This window comes from Panthera leo, chromosome B2, assembly GCF_018350215.1.
Source record: "Panthera leo isolate Ple1 chromosome B2, P.leo_Ple1_pat1.1, whole genome shotgun sequence".
Taxonomy (NCBI): Eukaryota; Metazoa; Chordata; class Mammalia; order Carnivora; family Felidae; genus Panthera; species Panthera leo.
The window spans coordinates 97,912,283-97,927,311 of NC_056683.1; the positions used below are offsets into that span (position 1 = coordinate 97,912,283).

At 41.9% G+C, this 15,029-nt stretch overlaps 1 protein-coding gene across 3 annotated transcripts in view; it reads left to right on the top strand.

The window, feature by feature from the left end:
* Positions 1-15,029, top strand: part of LOC122220247 — a 95,999-nt gene that overhangs the window by 44,970 nt on the left and 36,000 nt on the right. For all 3 annotated transcript variants that reach the window (XM_042939508.1, XM_042939510.1, XM_042939509.1), the window contains 3 exons: positions 8,135-8,247; positions 8,630-8,765; positions 9,022-9,225. In XM_042939508.1, coding sequence (XP_042795442.1) covers positions 8,135-8,247; positions 8,630-8,765; positions 9,022-9,225 — 453 coding nt within the window. The remainder of the gene's footprint in view (positions 1-8,134; positions 8,248-8,629; positions 8,766-9,021; positions 9,226-15,029) is intronic.

Here is a 15,029-nt window from a genome sequence, read left to right on the forward strand (position 1 = left end):
CAATCTGCATAATAATCCTATTATTTTCACCCCTAAAGATTAATTGTAGAGTGACTAAAAATTATACATAAAGTCGAAGGTATGGAGAAGTTTAGTAGAATGCTAGAGAGAGCACTGTCATGGTCCATCATCTCAGACTGGGTATGGGAGAAAGCGAAACTTAAAATGAGTTACAGATTAGCTGGAAGCAAACCTGTAAGTGCATGTATGTATACACACACACACACACACACACACACACCCCACAACTTCTATGCACTTTTCAATCTGTTTAGGTAAGAATCTAGAGAACCTAATAAAAAATGATTTGGTCACACAGATCAGGAACAGATACAGCATATCATGGCATGGATCTCCCTGGCCTCTGAATTCTCTGATAGGGCATGACTACCAACGACACTCCTCAGCTAGCAACCTGCAAAAATTGAGAAAATAGCCACATTTTTCCTATTCCATTGCCATTTCATACTGAGGTATATGTCACCTTGCAGGAAGCCCTTATACTAACAAGGGGACATTTAAAAACATCTGGCTCTTATGTTTCTTGAACCAAGCTTGAAGGAAAGGAGGTAGGGAGTAGGAAAGAAGGGAGGGGACGAAGGCAAAGTCAGCCCAGGTATCTCAGAATAAGACCCCTGATCCTAGGATCCTGGACAGTCTACCTCTTGATGCTGATATAATCCTCCATTACCTGAAATTCTGGTATTAATATTTGAGGGCCATTAGCACTAATATGCTTTTCTCCTTGACTGAGAGAATAGGGGCAATTAAATTCCTGGGGGCCAGATGAGGGTGAAATATGAGTAAGGTGAATATGAGTAAGGAAGTGGTGAGAGGCAAAGGAAGAGGGAGTCGGAGGCAAAGAGCTTCATGTTTGAATTCATGGAGAATGGTCCAGGGTCTGGCTGGACCAGCAGGCCAGAGTTGTAGCAATGCCTATGGGTATTTAGGGGACAAAGGAACTTACCAGGGAAAAGCAGAAGGTGCATGGTGACAGCAGGAGATGCTGGCTCAAGTAAATGTTGAAAGGCAGAAAACACTAAGAGGTGCCCAGCCACCCAGTGGAGAGAACTAACACTTCTGCCATTCTCTGTTACTGCTTTCCTCCATTTGCAGATGAGGTAGAAAGTCAAGCAGGGTATGATGAAATGCAGTCTGCTTTCACCAAAATCTGTTGTGAATGCAATTGCCTAGTGTTAAATAGGAGGGAAAAAAAAGAAAAGAAAGAAAACCACTTCCTCTGGCTATTGACTGACTTGTAAATGTTGTTCTTGGAATTAGCCAAAGGGAGAAAAATGTGAACACCTCTTTTCAAGTTGATTTATGGTAAACAGACCCTAAAGAGACTTAGAATACCTATAGATTTTAGAGGTGGATCATGAGGGGAGCCATATAACACACATGGATTAACCTGCATGTTGGTGTCATGCAAGTTTCTCAGGCATTCATTCATTCATTCATTCATTCATTCAATGATTATTACATGGATGCTGCCTTTGTGCCAGGAATTGTGCTGCTCAGGGAATGAAACATGCAATAAACAAGTGAACGAAAAAGTAAATCTACGTCTCTAACTTGTGGGTTCCATGAAGAAAACCACAGGAAAAGGGGGCAGTAGGGTAGAAAGGAGCACTCTCGGAATGATCAGCCAAGCTCTTTCACAGTTGGGGACATCTGAGCTGAAATCTGATGAATGAGAAGGAGTCAGCCATACTGGAGAAGAGTTTTCCAAGTAGAAAATGGAAAATAGCACAGTGTCTGAGAAAGGAAATTCTGAAGCAACAATCAACAGTTTTCTACTTTTCCTTCACAGTTTCCTGTGGGTGTTATTTTGTGACTTCCTTGGGTATATCTGCTCTGGTCAAGAGTCACTTTATACAGTATCAGGGGACCAATAGTAGTGTGATGCCATTCTGAATGTTGAATGCTAGTCGGATGAGATTAGGATTAAGTGGAAGTTGGCAGCTGGGAGGAGTCATAGGAATGTGGGTATGAATTTTAAAGCTCTGTTACTATTTTGCAAGCATGTAGCAGTCAAGTATGAATTTTAGCATCTATATGCTGGTCAGTATTCTGATTCTGAAGTTGGCAAGTGATAATAGCCCGTGAAAAATGACTTTCTTAAGCGCCTTCTGCATGAAGGAAAGCAAACCCGGTAGGACTGTCCATTTTAATAGCTCTGAAGGAATATAAGCACTAATTATGTATAGCACAACTTCAGAACAATTTCTGATCAATTTTCTGTGAACACCAGAAGCCTTTCCTTAGGGATTTTTTTTTTAAAGAAAATAAATGTTTTATTTTAGACTAGTTTTAGATTTACAGAAAAGTTAAAAAGATAGTGTAAAGAGTTCCCAGGAATCCCTGTCCAGTTTCTCCTATTATTTAAAAAAAATTTTTTTTAATGTTTATTTATTTTTGAGAGAGACAGTGAGCCAGAGTGCAAGCTGGGGAGGGACAGAGAGAGAGGGAGACACAGAATCCAAAGCAGGCTCCAGGCCCTGAGCTGTCAGCACAGAACCCGATGTGGGGCTCAAACCCACAAGCTGTGAGATCATGACCTGAGCCGAAGTCAGACACTCAACTGACTGAGCCACCCAGGTGCCCCTGGTTTCTCCTATTATTAACATTGATCTTATATTACTTTGTCACACCTAAGGAACCAGCATTGGTACATTACTGACATCTAAACTAGACTATATTTGGAATTCACTAGTTTTTCCATGAATGTCTTCTTTGTGCTTCCGGGTACCACATTATCTTTAAGTGTCCTGTTTGCCAGTCTCCACAGGCCTGTGTCCATTTCTCGGTCTTTCCTTGTTTACCATGACCTTGACAGTCTTTAGGAGTACTGGCCAGGCAACCTGTAGAATGTTCCCTAATTTGAATTTGTCTGATGTTTTTCTCATGGTTATACTGGGGTTATAAGTTTGGAGGATGAGCACCTCAGAGGTGAAGTGCCTTTCTCATCACATCATATCTGAAGCAGATGCTATCAACCTGATTTATCACTGGGGATGTTACTCTTGATCATGTGGTTAGGCTAATGATGTTTGACAGGGTTTTCCACTGTAAAGTTACCTTTTTCTCCTTAAGAAGTTGTTAGAAATTAATTTTAAACTACATAAATAAATGTCTCCTCCTAGTAAAAAGTGGAAACATCACTGAAAAGTTAATGCTTTAACTTTAGCTAATGGGAACTTGAATACTGGGTCCCCATTCTACTTCCTCAGAGGTTAACATGGTTATTGGCTTCAAGCCTTTTTTTTTTTTTTTTTTTTTTTTTTTCCCAACGTTTTTTATTTATTTTTTTGGGACAGAGAGAGACAGAGCATGAACGGGGGAGGGGCAGAGAGAGAGGGAGACACAGAATCGGAAACAGGCTCCAGGCTCCGAGCCATCAGCCCAGAGCCTGACGCGGGGCTCGAACTCACGGACCGCGAGATCGTGACCTGGCTGAAGTCGGACGCTTAACCGACTGCGCCACCCAGGCGCCCCGGCTTCAAGCCTTTTTAATGCATTTACATTTAAACGCATGTTCTCATTAAAAAAAAAAAAAAAAAAAAAAAAAAAATATATATATATATATATATATATATATAGATAGATAGATAGATAGCATAATTTTGTGTTTTAGTTTTGTATATAAATAATCTATCATTGGGGGGCCTGGGTGACTCAGTTGGTTAAGTGTCCAACTCATGATTTCTGTTCAGGTCATGATCTCAAGGTTTGTGAAATCGAGCCCTGTGTCCAACTCTGTGCTGACAGCATGGAGCCTGCTTAGGATTCTCTCTCTCTCTCTCTCTCTCTCTCTGCCCCTCCCTCACTTGCTCTCTCTCTTTCAAAATAGATAGAAATAAACTTTAAAAAATTATTTACATGATCTGTCATACTCCATGGATCTTTGTGCAACTTGCTCTTTTTTGCCCAATAATATGTCTTAGAGATCTGTCTCTGTTGTTCTTTTTAATGGCTGCACTATATTTTATTATATACCACAGATCACACAGACACCTCCCTGTGGATAAGTGTTGCCATTTTTTATTCCATTAGAAACCATTCCTACTGAATTGTCTTGTACATGCCTCCTTGTGCGCGTGTGTGTTTCTTTAGAGTAGATATTTAGAAGTGGATTTCCTGGGTCACAGAATGTGCACATTCAAAATTTCCTGCTAAAGTGGTATATCGTTTTTCTCCCAACCGGTAACTTATGAGAGAACCTGCTTTCCCACATCCATTTTAACACGGAATGTGTTTGTCTGAACATTGATAATATTTGTAATGTTTCTATCACAGTTTGAATTGGCCTTTTATTTACTATCAGCATGGAAGGCTGGCCACTCTTTTCTTTATACACAATTCTATTTCCAAATTCACTTAAAGATCTGGGTTTGGGGGATAAAGAAAAAAATACCAAATCTTCTTATAATTGTTCATTGAAGGTAATTTATAACTAGAAAGAGGTAATTCTGGTCCAAATGGACTGCATTTTTTGATAGTCTTTTGAAAAAACTTAAAAATAATTTAACTGTAGTCCTAACCAGGAGAAGGAATAGACCAGGCAGCCCTATGTGGATCTTCCCAAACCTTCCAAACTTGTATCATATCAAGTTACTTGTATCCAGTGCTTTTCCCCAAGAAAATCCCTGTTTACTCAAATGGTTATTTATGTACAGACATTTAATACTACTATTGACCATCATATATCTTTTTTTTTTAATTTGCATCTAAGTTAGTTAGCATATAGGGCAATAATGATTTCAGGAGTAGAATCCAGTGATTCATCCCTCACATATAACACCCAGAGCTCATCATAAGTGTCCTCCTTAATGCCCATTGCCCATTTAGCTATCCACCCACCCACAATCCCTCCAGCAACCCTTAGTTTGTTCTCTATATCTAAGAGTCCCTTAGACCATCATATTTCTAAAGGTATGGTTTAAATGGTCACTGTTCTTTAGCTTTATGGAATGCTGAAGGGGCAGAAAACACTAGATCAACTTTGCCTCTTCTTTTGCTTCCTTTTAAAAAAAATTTTTTTTAATGTTTATTTATTTTGAAGAGACAGAGACAGAGCATGAGCAGGGGAGGGACAGAGAGAGAGGGAGACAAAATATCTGAAGCAGGCCCCAGGCTCTGAGGTGTAAGCACAGAGCCCGATGCGGGACTCAAACCCACAAGCCACGAGATCATGACCTGAGCCAAAGTCGGACGCTCAACTGACTGAACCACCCAGGTGCCCCCAACCTCTACTTTTGCTTCTTCTTACTGGCCATACAGAGGAGAGGAGAAGGGGACAGCTGTTTCCCCCTGTGTTACTGCTCCCCTCCATTGCCAGAGATATTATGAGTACATGGTGTGCCCTCACAAAAGTGTTATTGTATACAGTAGCTCCAGTGTGCAAGAAGTTCAGGGACACATAAAACACTTCTTTTCTGGTTTCCCTCATCAATTCAATAAGGCATTTTAAAAACAAACCTTTTCTGTTGACAATAATTACATGTATTTGTCATAAAAAAATTTGGGAAATATAGAAAAGTTCAAGGAAGAAAATAAAAACCAGCCATTATTTTACCACCCAAATATAACAATAGTATTGTTAACATTTGGTATACATATATCCCTCCCTCATATACATATATTCTGTAGGTATACACAAGGAAGCTATAGGGACATTTAGGAGGTGGGAAATACATAATAGACATATTTTCCTTCTAATTCTTTCCCCCTCCACTCCGACTCCATTGCCCCTGCCAATTTCCCAGAATAAAATGAGATTTGCAATCAGTAGAAGTCTCAGAACTGTCCAAATACACGAACTCAGCCGTGCTGGCAAAGACCCAGCCACCAGGGAGAGTAAATGTCAAAGGGTTTACCTGCCTCGGAAGAAAGTACAAACGCAGGTGGTGTTGACATTCTGTTTTCCGGTCAGCCCTGCTGCTTACCTGCTCAGTGTCCAGCCTTCTTAGGGAGATACACTCATGCACCTTTGGTATTTCCTAAGCAGTTTACTTCAGTGGGCTGTGGTTGTTCTGTTTTTCCGGTGGGTGCTGGGCTCTCTCCCGTTACTCACCCTACCCTGTTGTGCCCCCTTCCTCTCTTCCTGGCAGTCTGCTGGGTATTTTTGTGGCTTGTTCAGTCATTCCTTCAAAGTGTCTTTCACTGTAACTTGATGTCACTTTCTGTTCCTTCCTATGTAATTCTGGGTAATTTTAGAAGCAGCTGAAAAAGTCACAGTCCCATCAGAGAAAGGCTGTGGTTCTGAGCCTGCCCTCTGGACCTACGCCCAGCAATGCTGAACTGCAGCATAAGAGCACCATAAGGCTGGGGGGCAAAAGTCTTCAGTAGAGCCCCTCTTACCCAAAATTCTGGGCCAAATAGAAACTGTCAAAGTTCAGCTTTCCTCATAGAGTACACTCTACCCTACAGATTTTCTTAAAATAACAGAGATTCTCTTAATTTGGGGTAATGATCTTGTTTCTGTATTCAGGAACGGGAGTACACCATGTCGCCTCCTAAAGCCTTTTCCATTCCCAGGGTGTGGGATGTTTACACAGAAATACACTGATGTGCATACTTACCCAAAACAGGCAGGAGTTAACTATCCACAGGCAGAATGGGAAGCTACTTAACGATACCCAATTAGACCATTTTCTTTCTCACCAACTCTTCCTAGTATCCCTGCTCCAAATTTTCTCCTCCACTGTCATAAAGACCAATTGTGTATCTTTAGAATCTTAGGTACTGTATTAGTTAAAATTATATTTGGCTGTTGGTCATAGTTAAACACAAAATAAGAGAGGGTGAAAGGAGATGGGAATTTTTTTCTCTCCCTCATATTAACATCCAGGGGTAGGAAGTACAGAGACAGTGTGATGATTGCTCCCATGGAGTTCTCAGGGACCCATGCTCCTTCTGTCCTGGAGTTCCAACAAATGTGGCCTCCATATCCAAGATCAACACCTGGTTTGAGATGGAGCTCCAGCTGTCACATTCATATATAAGTGGCAGGATGGACAATGGGGGTGAGGAAGCTGCCACTTCAAGGAAATTCCCAGAAGCTGCCACCTGACATTTTCACTCTCATTCCATTGGCCAGAGCTTAGTCACATAGCCACACCTAGCTGCAAAAGAGGCTTGGAAACGTCATCTCCATCTGGGTGGCTATGTGTCAAGATAAATATTCAATTACTATAGAAAAAGAGGAAAGCGGATATGGGGGAACAACCAGCAGTCTCTGCCATAGGGCCTTATTGGAATTCCAAGAACTATTAGAATATAAGTAACCCAAAGAGTGGGGCTCCAAATTAACTCATTGCCACTCAGAATTTTTGTGGGTATCAGCACCGCTACGAAAAAAGAATGTCTTATGAGAATGGCGTTTATGCCCAGGGGCAGGCAGAAAGGACAGCCAAGAAAGGGGCTGCTCAGAGGGCCAAGGACATGATCATTCATCAATACCACCTTCTTCACAATTTTTCCTAGGGCCCTTTGTGTGTGATCTCATCCTGCTTGACATCAGGAAAAATGCCTGTGGATTTTTTAAGTATAAACCACGAGTTCTGTGATAGATCCTACAGGGCTAACTGACTATTGCAATCCATGGCCAGCATGTAATTGAGCACCTATGAGGTGCTAGTCACAAAGTGTTAATTCTCACAGCAGCTTATTTTGTATCATTATGCCATTTTACAAGTGTGAAAACAGGATCAAGACTATAAACAATTAAATCATAGAGGTCAAAAGTAGAAAGAGGTGTTTAATCCACTGATCTCTCTCAGCCTGGAACAAGACTAGATTAGAGACGTTCATGGTTTCAAGCATCTACAAATGTGTGTATCAACTTTTCATAAGTGAATCATGTAAAAGGTGTGTGTGGGGTGCAATTTTTAAAAGCTGTGAAGAGTTTTATAAAACAGAGACTAAATAATAATAAAAACAGTGCCTTCCAATTTATTTTGGAAATCCACATTTTCATATGTCATGTTGCAATGGACCAAGATGCTCTTCTGTTTGCTCATCTAAATATGCCTTGGATCATAGGATTTAATTTTGTGGTGACCCAGCTCTGATTTTTGTTAATAATATTGCAAATGTTGATGTCATTCAACTGATACTACTTTTTTGATAGAATGAAAATATGAAGGAAGATGACCTTGCGATGGAACAAAATGCAAATGACCCAGCACAAATAAGTCTCTGCCAACATGCTGATAAGCCTGTCAAGCAGAAAAAAGAGAAAGGGTAAAATTAAATCATTTTACTAGGGACTCAAAGAAATGGATTAAACACTGTGGAGGAAATTGAGTGACTGAATAATAAGTAGGTTACATGTTAACTCAAAAATATTTAAAGCTGAAATAAAAGCAAGACTGTTGAAACAGGTCAGACAACTAAATTAATGTTTCACCCTAGGTAGGACTGGGTTTTTAACAAGAGTAATTGCTAAGAGAAATTTCTTTTTATATTTATACATAGTAATTATTTTTATTCTAGTTCATTTTTAAAGAGTAGCTACTGTGAAACTCCCTTAAGTTAAATAAAGTGACTTCAATTTGGTGTAGATGAATTTTCCGAACCACTTTGAGGTGGAAAGCATTTATTCTGTTTTTCCTGCCTGCTAAAGATACAGCTATGCAATGGCCCTACAACGGCTCGGCTTGGACGATGGGACTGGGCCCAGTGATAGGGATCCTGTCCTGACGAGGGGGACCTACTTGTCCTTTCTATATCTGCGCCACCTGCGAATCAGGGAGCTGCAGGTATGTGGATGGCATGGCATGCTGGCTTCAGGTGCCTGAAATGTTGGGTTGTCTCCCAAGGCAGCTTTCCTGCTTTCCCAGTAGCAATGCATCCTTACACCTGTTCTTTGTTTGGATATTTTTCCACAAAATCAGGCCATTTTGGGGGTGGTGTGTTTCTCAGCAGTAGGGTTGACCTGGCAACCCCATTCAGTTTTACTCTGTTGTGTGGGGCCAGCAAAGGGCAGGGGCCTAACCTGGTCTTTCTTTGTTTCAGCACGTCTGTTTAGGAATTCTGAACTATTTCAGATCTGTTGAACGAACGCTGACAATCAACACTTCAGGCCTTACCATGGTTGCAGGGAGTCTGGTCCCCACCATAGAAGACAGTTCCCGGGTAAATATGGCAAAAGGAGGCTTGGGCATCTTGCAAGGCCTGGGAGCTCACTGCTATGTCCACGGGACATCTGCTGAGCACAAGGTGAGGTCAAGATTCGAGATTTTCTTCTCCCTTGATTATCCTGTCTCCCAAGTGCCCTTCTTCTTATGTAGCACCTGGAATCAGTTAACATGATAGAATAACAGGTGGGGGGTTCTTAGGGATATGCCTTTTTTTAAAAAAAAATTTAATGTTTATTAGTTAAACATTAATTTAAAATAAAATATAATAATAATTTAAAATAAAATTTAATGGTTTTTACTGTATTTTTTTTAAATTTTTTTTTAACGTTTTTATTTTTGAGACAGAGAGAGACAGAGCATGAACAGGGGAGGGTCAGAGAGAGAGGGAGACACAGAATCTGAAACAGGCTCCAGGCTCTAAGCTGTCAGCACAGAGCCCGACCCGGGGCTCAAACTTACGGACCGCGAGATCATGACGTGAGCCGAAGTCGGACGCTTAACCGACTGAGCCACCCAGGCGCCCCTTTTAAGTTTTAATATAATTTATTGTCAAATTGGCTAACATACAGTTTGTACAGTGTGCTCTTGGTTTTGGGGGTAGATTCCCATGGTTCATTGCTTACGTACAACACCCAGTGCTCATCCTAGCAAGCACCCTCCTCAATGCCCACCACCCATTTTCCCCTCTCCCCTACTCCCCCGTCAACCCTCAGTTTCTTCTCTGCAAAATTTAATGTTTTTTAATATTTATTTATTTTGAGAGAGAGAGAGACAGAGTGTGAGTGGGGGAAGGGCAGAGAGAGAGGGTGACACAGAATCCGAAGCAGGCTCCAGGCTCTGAGCTGTCAGCACAGAGCCCGACGTGGGGCTTGAACCCACGAACCATGAGATCATGACCTGAGCCGATGCTTAACCAACTGAGCCAGCCGGCGCCCCAGGGATATGGCTTTTTAGAAAAATGTAGTGTCCACTTGAGAGTAGGCAGAGAGCAGTAAAAGCAGCCCTGGAGGACACATGAGGAAGGAAGGCATTTCAGCTGCAGGTTTGTTGAGTGTATAGTGAGCAGAACATGAGGAGGCCTTTATGTTATCCTAGCCTGAGAACCACATGTCTTTACAGAGACGCTCTCATAAGACCCTTTTTGACATTGTTAGAGGTACCCTTCTGCCTCTTTCCTGTTTTGCAAGCCCCAAGTGAAAATATGGATTAGAAAACAAAGGTAGAAAAAAATTGGAAAGAGGTGGACAATTAAATATCGTTTATCCCTGTAAAAGCGTGTTTGCCCGTTGGTACTTTTAATATCTCTTGAATATATTTTTCTATAGCTCACAAAATTCATATCAACTCCCTTTCTTTAGGAATAAAGTTAAAAGTGCCTACAGTTTCTTGGAATATGGCAGACACTCTTGCAATATTTTCATTTCAATCTCTAGAAATTTTATTCCTGAAGGTAGGATTTTATAGGAACTTAATCTTCTTAAAAGATAGTTTGACAAATGTGAAAAATAAAATCTAATTTGCTACCAAGCAAGTTGAATTTTAAGCTCATATGACCCCTGACTTAAAGCTTGTCATGTCTATAAGGCTGAGAAATCTTATTATCAACTGTCATCCATAGGCAGTCTAGAGTAGCTCTGTCCAATAGAAATACAACACAAGCCACGTGTATAGTTTACAATATTCTAGTAGCCACATTTTAAAAGTATAAAGAGGGGTGCCTTGGTGGCTCAGTCGGTTAAGCTACTGACTCTTTTTTTTTTTTTAATTTTTTTTTTTTTTTTAACGTTTACTTATTTTTGAGACAGAGAGAGACAGAGCATGAACAGGGGAGGGGCAGAGAGAGAGGGAGACACAGAATCTGAAACAGGCTCCAGGCTCTGAACTGTCAGCACAGAGCCCAACGTGGGGCTCGAACTCATGGACCGTGAGATCATGACCTGAGCCGAAGTCGGATGCTTAACCGACCAAGCCACCCAGGTGCCCCTAAGCTACTGACTCTTGATTTCAGCTCAGGTCATGATCTCACAGTTCCTGAGTTCAAGGCCCTCATTGGGCTCTGCACTGTGACAGTGTGGAGCCTACTTGAGATTCTCTCTCTTTCCCTCTCCCTCTCTCTTTGCCCCTCCTGTGTACTCTCTCTCTCTCTCTCCCTCTCTCTCTCTCTCAAAATAAATAAATAAACTGGGGACTCCTGGGTGGCTCAGTCAGTTAAGCATCCAACTCTTGGTTTCATCTCAGGTCATCATCCCACGCTTTGTGAATTTGGGCCCTGCGTCAGGCTCTGTGCTGACAGCTCAGAGCCTGCAGCCTGCCTTGGATTCTCTGCCTCCCTCTCTTTCTGCCCCTCCCCTGCTCGCACTCTGTCTCTCTCCCTCTCTCAAAAATAAATAAACTAAAAAAATTAAAAAATAATTAAGTAAACTTTTAAAAATTAAAAAAATAAAATAAAAAATAAATGCATAAATATGAAATTAGCTTTAATCATATAATCTATTTAACCCAATATATCCAAAATATTATCATTTTAACATATACTCAATATAAAGAAATAATTGATGAGATACCGTACTTTTTTTTCAATATATGAAATTTATTGTCAAATTGGTTTCCATACAACACCCAGTGCTCATCCCAAAAGGTGCCCTCCTCAATACCCATCACCCACCCTCCCCTCCCTCCCACCCCCCATCAACCCTCAGTTTGTTCTCAGTTTTTAACAGTCTCTTATGCTTTGGCTCTCTCCCACTCTAACCTCTTTTTTTTTTTTTTTTTCCTTCCCCTCTCCCATGGGTTTCTGTTAAGTTTCTCAGGATCCACATAAGAGTGAACACATATGGTATCTGTCTTTCTCTGTATGGCTTATTTCACTTAGCATCACACTCTCCAGTTCCATCCACATTGCTACAAAAGGCCATATTTCATTCTTTCTCATTGCCATGTAGTACTCCATTGTGTATATAAACCACAATTTCTTTATCCATTCATCAGTTGATGGACATTTAGGCTCTTTCCATAATTTGGCTATTGTTGAGAGTGCTGCTCTAAACATTGGGGTACAAGTGCCCCTATGCATCAGTACTCCTATACCGTACTTTTTTTAATGTTTATTTATTTTTGAGAGAGGGAGAGGGAGATGAGTGCAAGTGGGGGAGGTGCAGAGAGAGAGAGAGAGGGAGACACAGAATCTGAAGCAGGCTCCAGGCTTCAAGCTGTCATCACAGAGCCTGGTGCGGGGCTCAAACTCACAGACCACGAGATCATGACCTGAGCTGAAGTTGGATGCTTAACCAACTGAGCTACCCAGGCACCCCTAATGTACATCTTTTTTATACTAAGTCTTCAAAATGTTGTGCTTACCTTATATGTACAGCACACCTCCACTCAGACAAGTCACATTGCAAGTGCTCAATAGCCACATGTGGTTAGAGGCTACTGTGTTACAGAGTAGAACAGCTCTAGATACTGAAAAACATTTTATTTTTCCATCCAGTCGCCTAGGGTCCAAGCTTCACTCAGTATATAGGAGACTTCTCTTTTTGGTCTCCTTCGCTAACAAGTACCATCCCCCATCCGCTCCTCATACACAGTGTTACCCCTCTGCCCCTCTCACTTGATCCTAGCTCGTTAGTCAAGTCCAGTAAGTATGCCCCTCAGTGGAGCTAGAGGGCAGGGTAAGATGCTTCTGAAACAAACACACCTATAAAACAAACACATCTTTCTCTTGTTAATATTGAGCTGACCTCATACCATAGCTGTGCTGTTATTTGCTAATAGATTAAAAAAAAAAAAAAGAATTTTTCTTACCACGGAGCTCTCTCTCAGTTTGTTTGTTCTGGGATGGAGTCTGGGGGTAGACACAAAGGAAGGGAGGGGAAACAAATCCTATTCTGCCCCATCAATGGTAGGAGGAGCTTCTGAAGGGTGTGCAGTATTACTGTTCTCTGCTCTCATAAATGACAGGAATAACAGCTCCCTTGGAAGCTGCCAGAAGCTACTGCTATATGTGAGAAACTCCAGGAGGTGGCCTTCTTTCAGGGTCTTTAGTACGACCTTGTGGTTTAGCTCCATGTGTGTGGCCTTGTCAACATTTAAACTGGAATGTCCAGGCCTAACTATGTGATTCTTTCCCCTGTTGGGGATGGGAGGCACAGATGCTAGTTTGTTGGGGGTGATCTCACAAGGCCCAGGGCCAAAACTGGGGCCAAGATCATTGTCCTTACCAGCCTGGGGAGCTGACATTGGAGAAGCCCCTAAGATGGAGACCTCTTCCCTGGATGGAGGAAAATCTTGAGCTAGTATTAATAAGTGCTCACTCTGTGACAATACCCAAAAAGGAAAGCACCTACCACCCATCATGGGCACTTTATGAGTTTACTTTAAGCATGTGGCAGAGTAGAAGGAGCCCCCATATGAGACGTAACAGGCTTTTCCTGCACATCTGACCGTAAGCAAGTCTCTTTTGACATGGAGGTCTGACATCCCATGGCATGTTCAGGATCTGACTGAACTTGGCATGCTAGTAGCAGAGGCTGTTATGAGTAAGTGGAGGGAATGAGGAGGCTGCAGAAAAAGATCAGGCCAGTCCATTAAAGGCTAGGTGCTCTTTAGGGTAGGGACCAGTTCCAAGGTTGGTGGGGAGCAGAGAATTTTAAGTAAGAGAATGGCCCTCTTCATCGCTTTATAAGTTTCTCACGATCTTTGCCCAAATGTGATCACGTTCATTCCCTTGCCTGAAGGCCTTCAGGAGTATCCTGTTTCTCCTGAGATAAAGTTCAGGCTCCTAGGCATAGTCTTCAAGGCCAGGCACAATCTGGCCCCCAACCTCTTGGACCTCATTTCCCTCCACTGTCTCTATATTTCCATTCTTCTGGATCTGGGCCTGGCCCTCCTCTCAATGGGCAGAGCTGTTCATGCCTCTGGGCCTTGTACATATTGGCCCTTCTGTCCCTCACTTCCTCTTTCCTTGGTAAGTACCTACCCTATCCAAGAGTCCATTCAAATAACACCTCTCTGGAAGCCTTCCTTATATCTCCATGCAAAGCTGAATGGTTCTCCCCATGGTCTAACTCCATTATAGCACTCAGCTCATTCATTGCTTCATTCATTCCCTCATTCATTCCACAAATGTTCTGATCAGTTTGCTAGGCACTGAGGATACAGCAGTAACCAAAACTGGCACAAATCCCTGCCATCATGGAACTCTTTAGTGGAAAGAGACAGACATTAAATAAATAAGCGACATATATAGAATGTCAGATGGTTTGGCACCAAAGCTTCCTCAGACTTCCTAGTTCCTTGCAGTTGGGGCCTAGTGATGAGCTTTGGCCAGTGGGCTGTGAGCAGAAATGACATGTCACTTCCAGACCAAAGTATTTAAGAGCTGGTCCTTGACCCTCGAGCTCTTTTCACTTGCTGTAGCCATTGGAAGGCACTTATTGAGCCACAAAATAGAAACATCCTGGATCACTGGGTCACTGTTGGAAAATGGCTGCCTAGAAAGCAACATGTTCTGCAGTGGACTCTGCATAAGCGAAAAATTAATTTTAACTGTAGGCCACTGAACTTTGGAGTTCTCACAGAATAACCTAGCCTTTGTAGACTAGTGAACATGGTGATAGGCACTGTGGAGAAAAATTAAGAAGGAAAGGGTGATAGAGGTGGAGGCTGGTGATGGGATGTTGAAGCTGTAAGTAGGGTGGTCAGGGAAGGCCTTACTAAGAAGGTACTATTTGAGTAAAGACCTGAAGGAAATCAGGAAGGAAACCACATGACTGATTGGGAGAAGAGTGACAGACAGGGGAAAGCCAATGCAAAGGCCCTGAGGCAGAACCGAGGATAGCATTGTTGTAAGAACAGCAAGGAGTTCAGCACAGCTCGAATGCA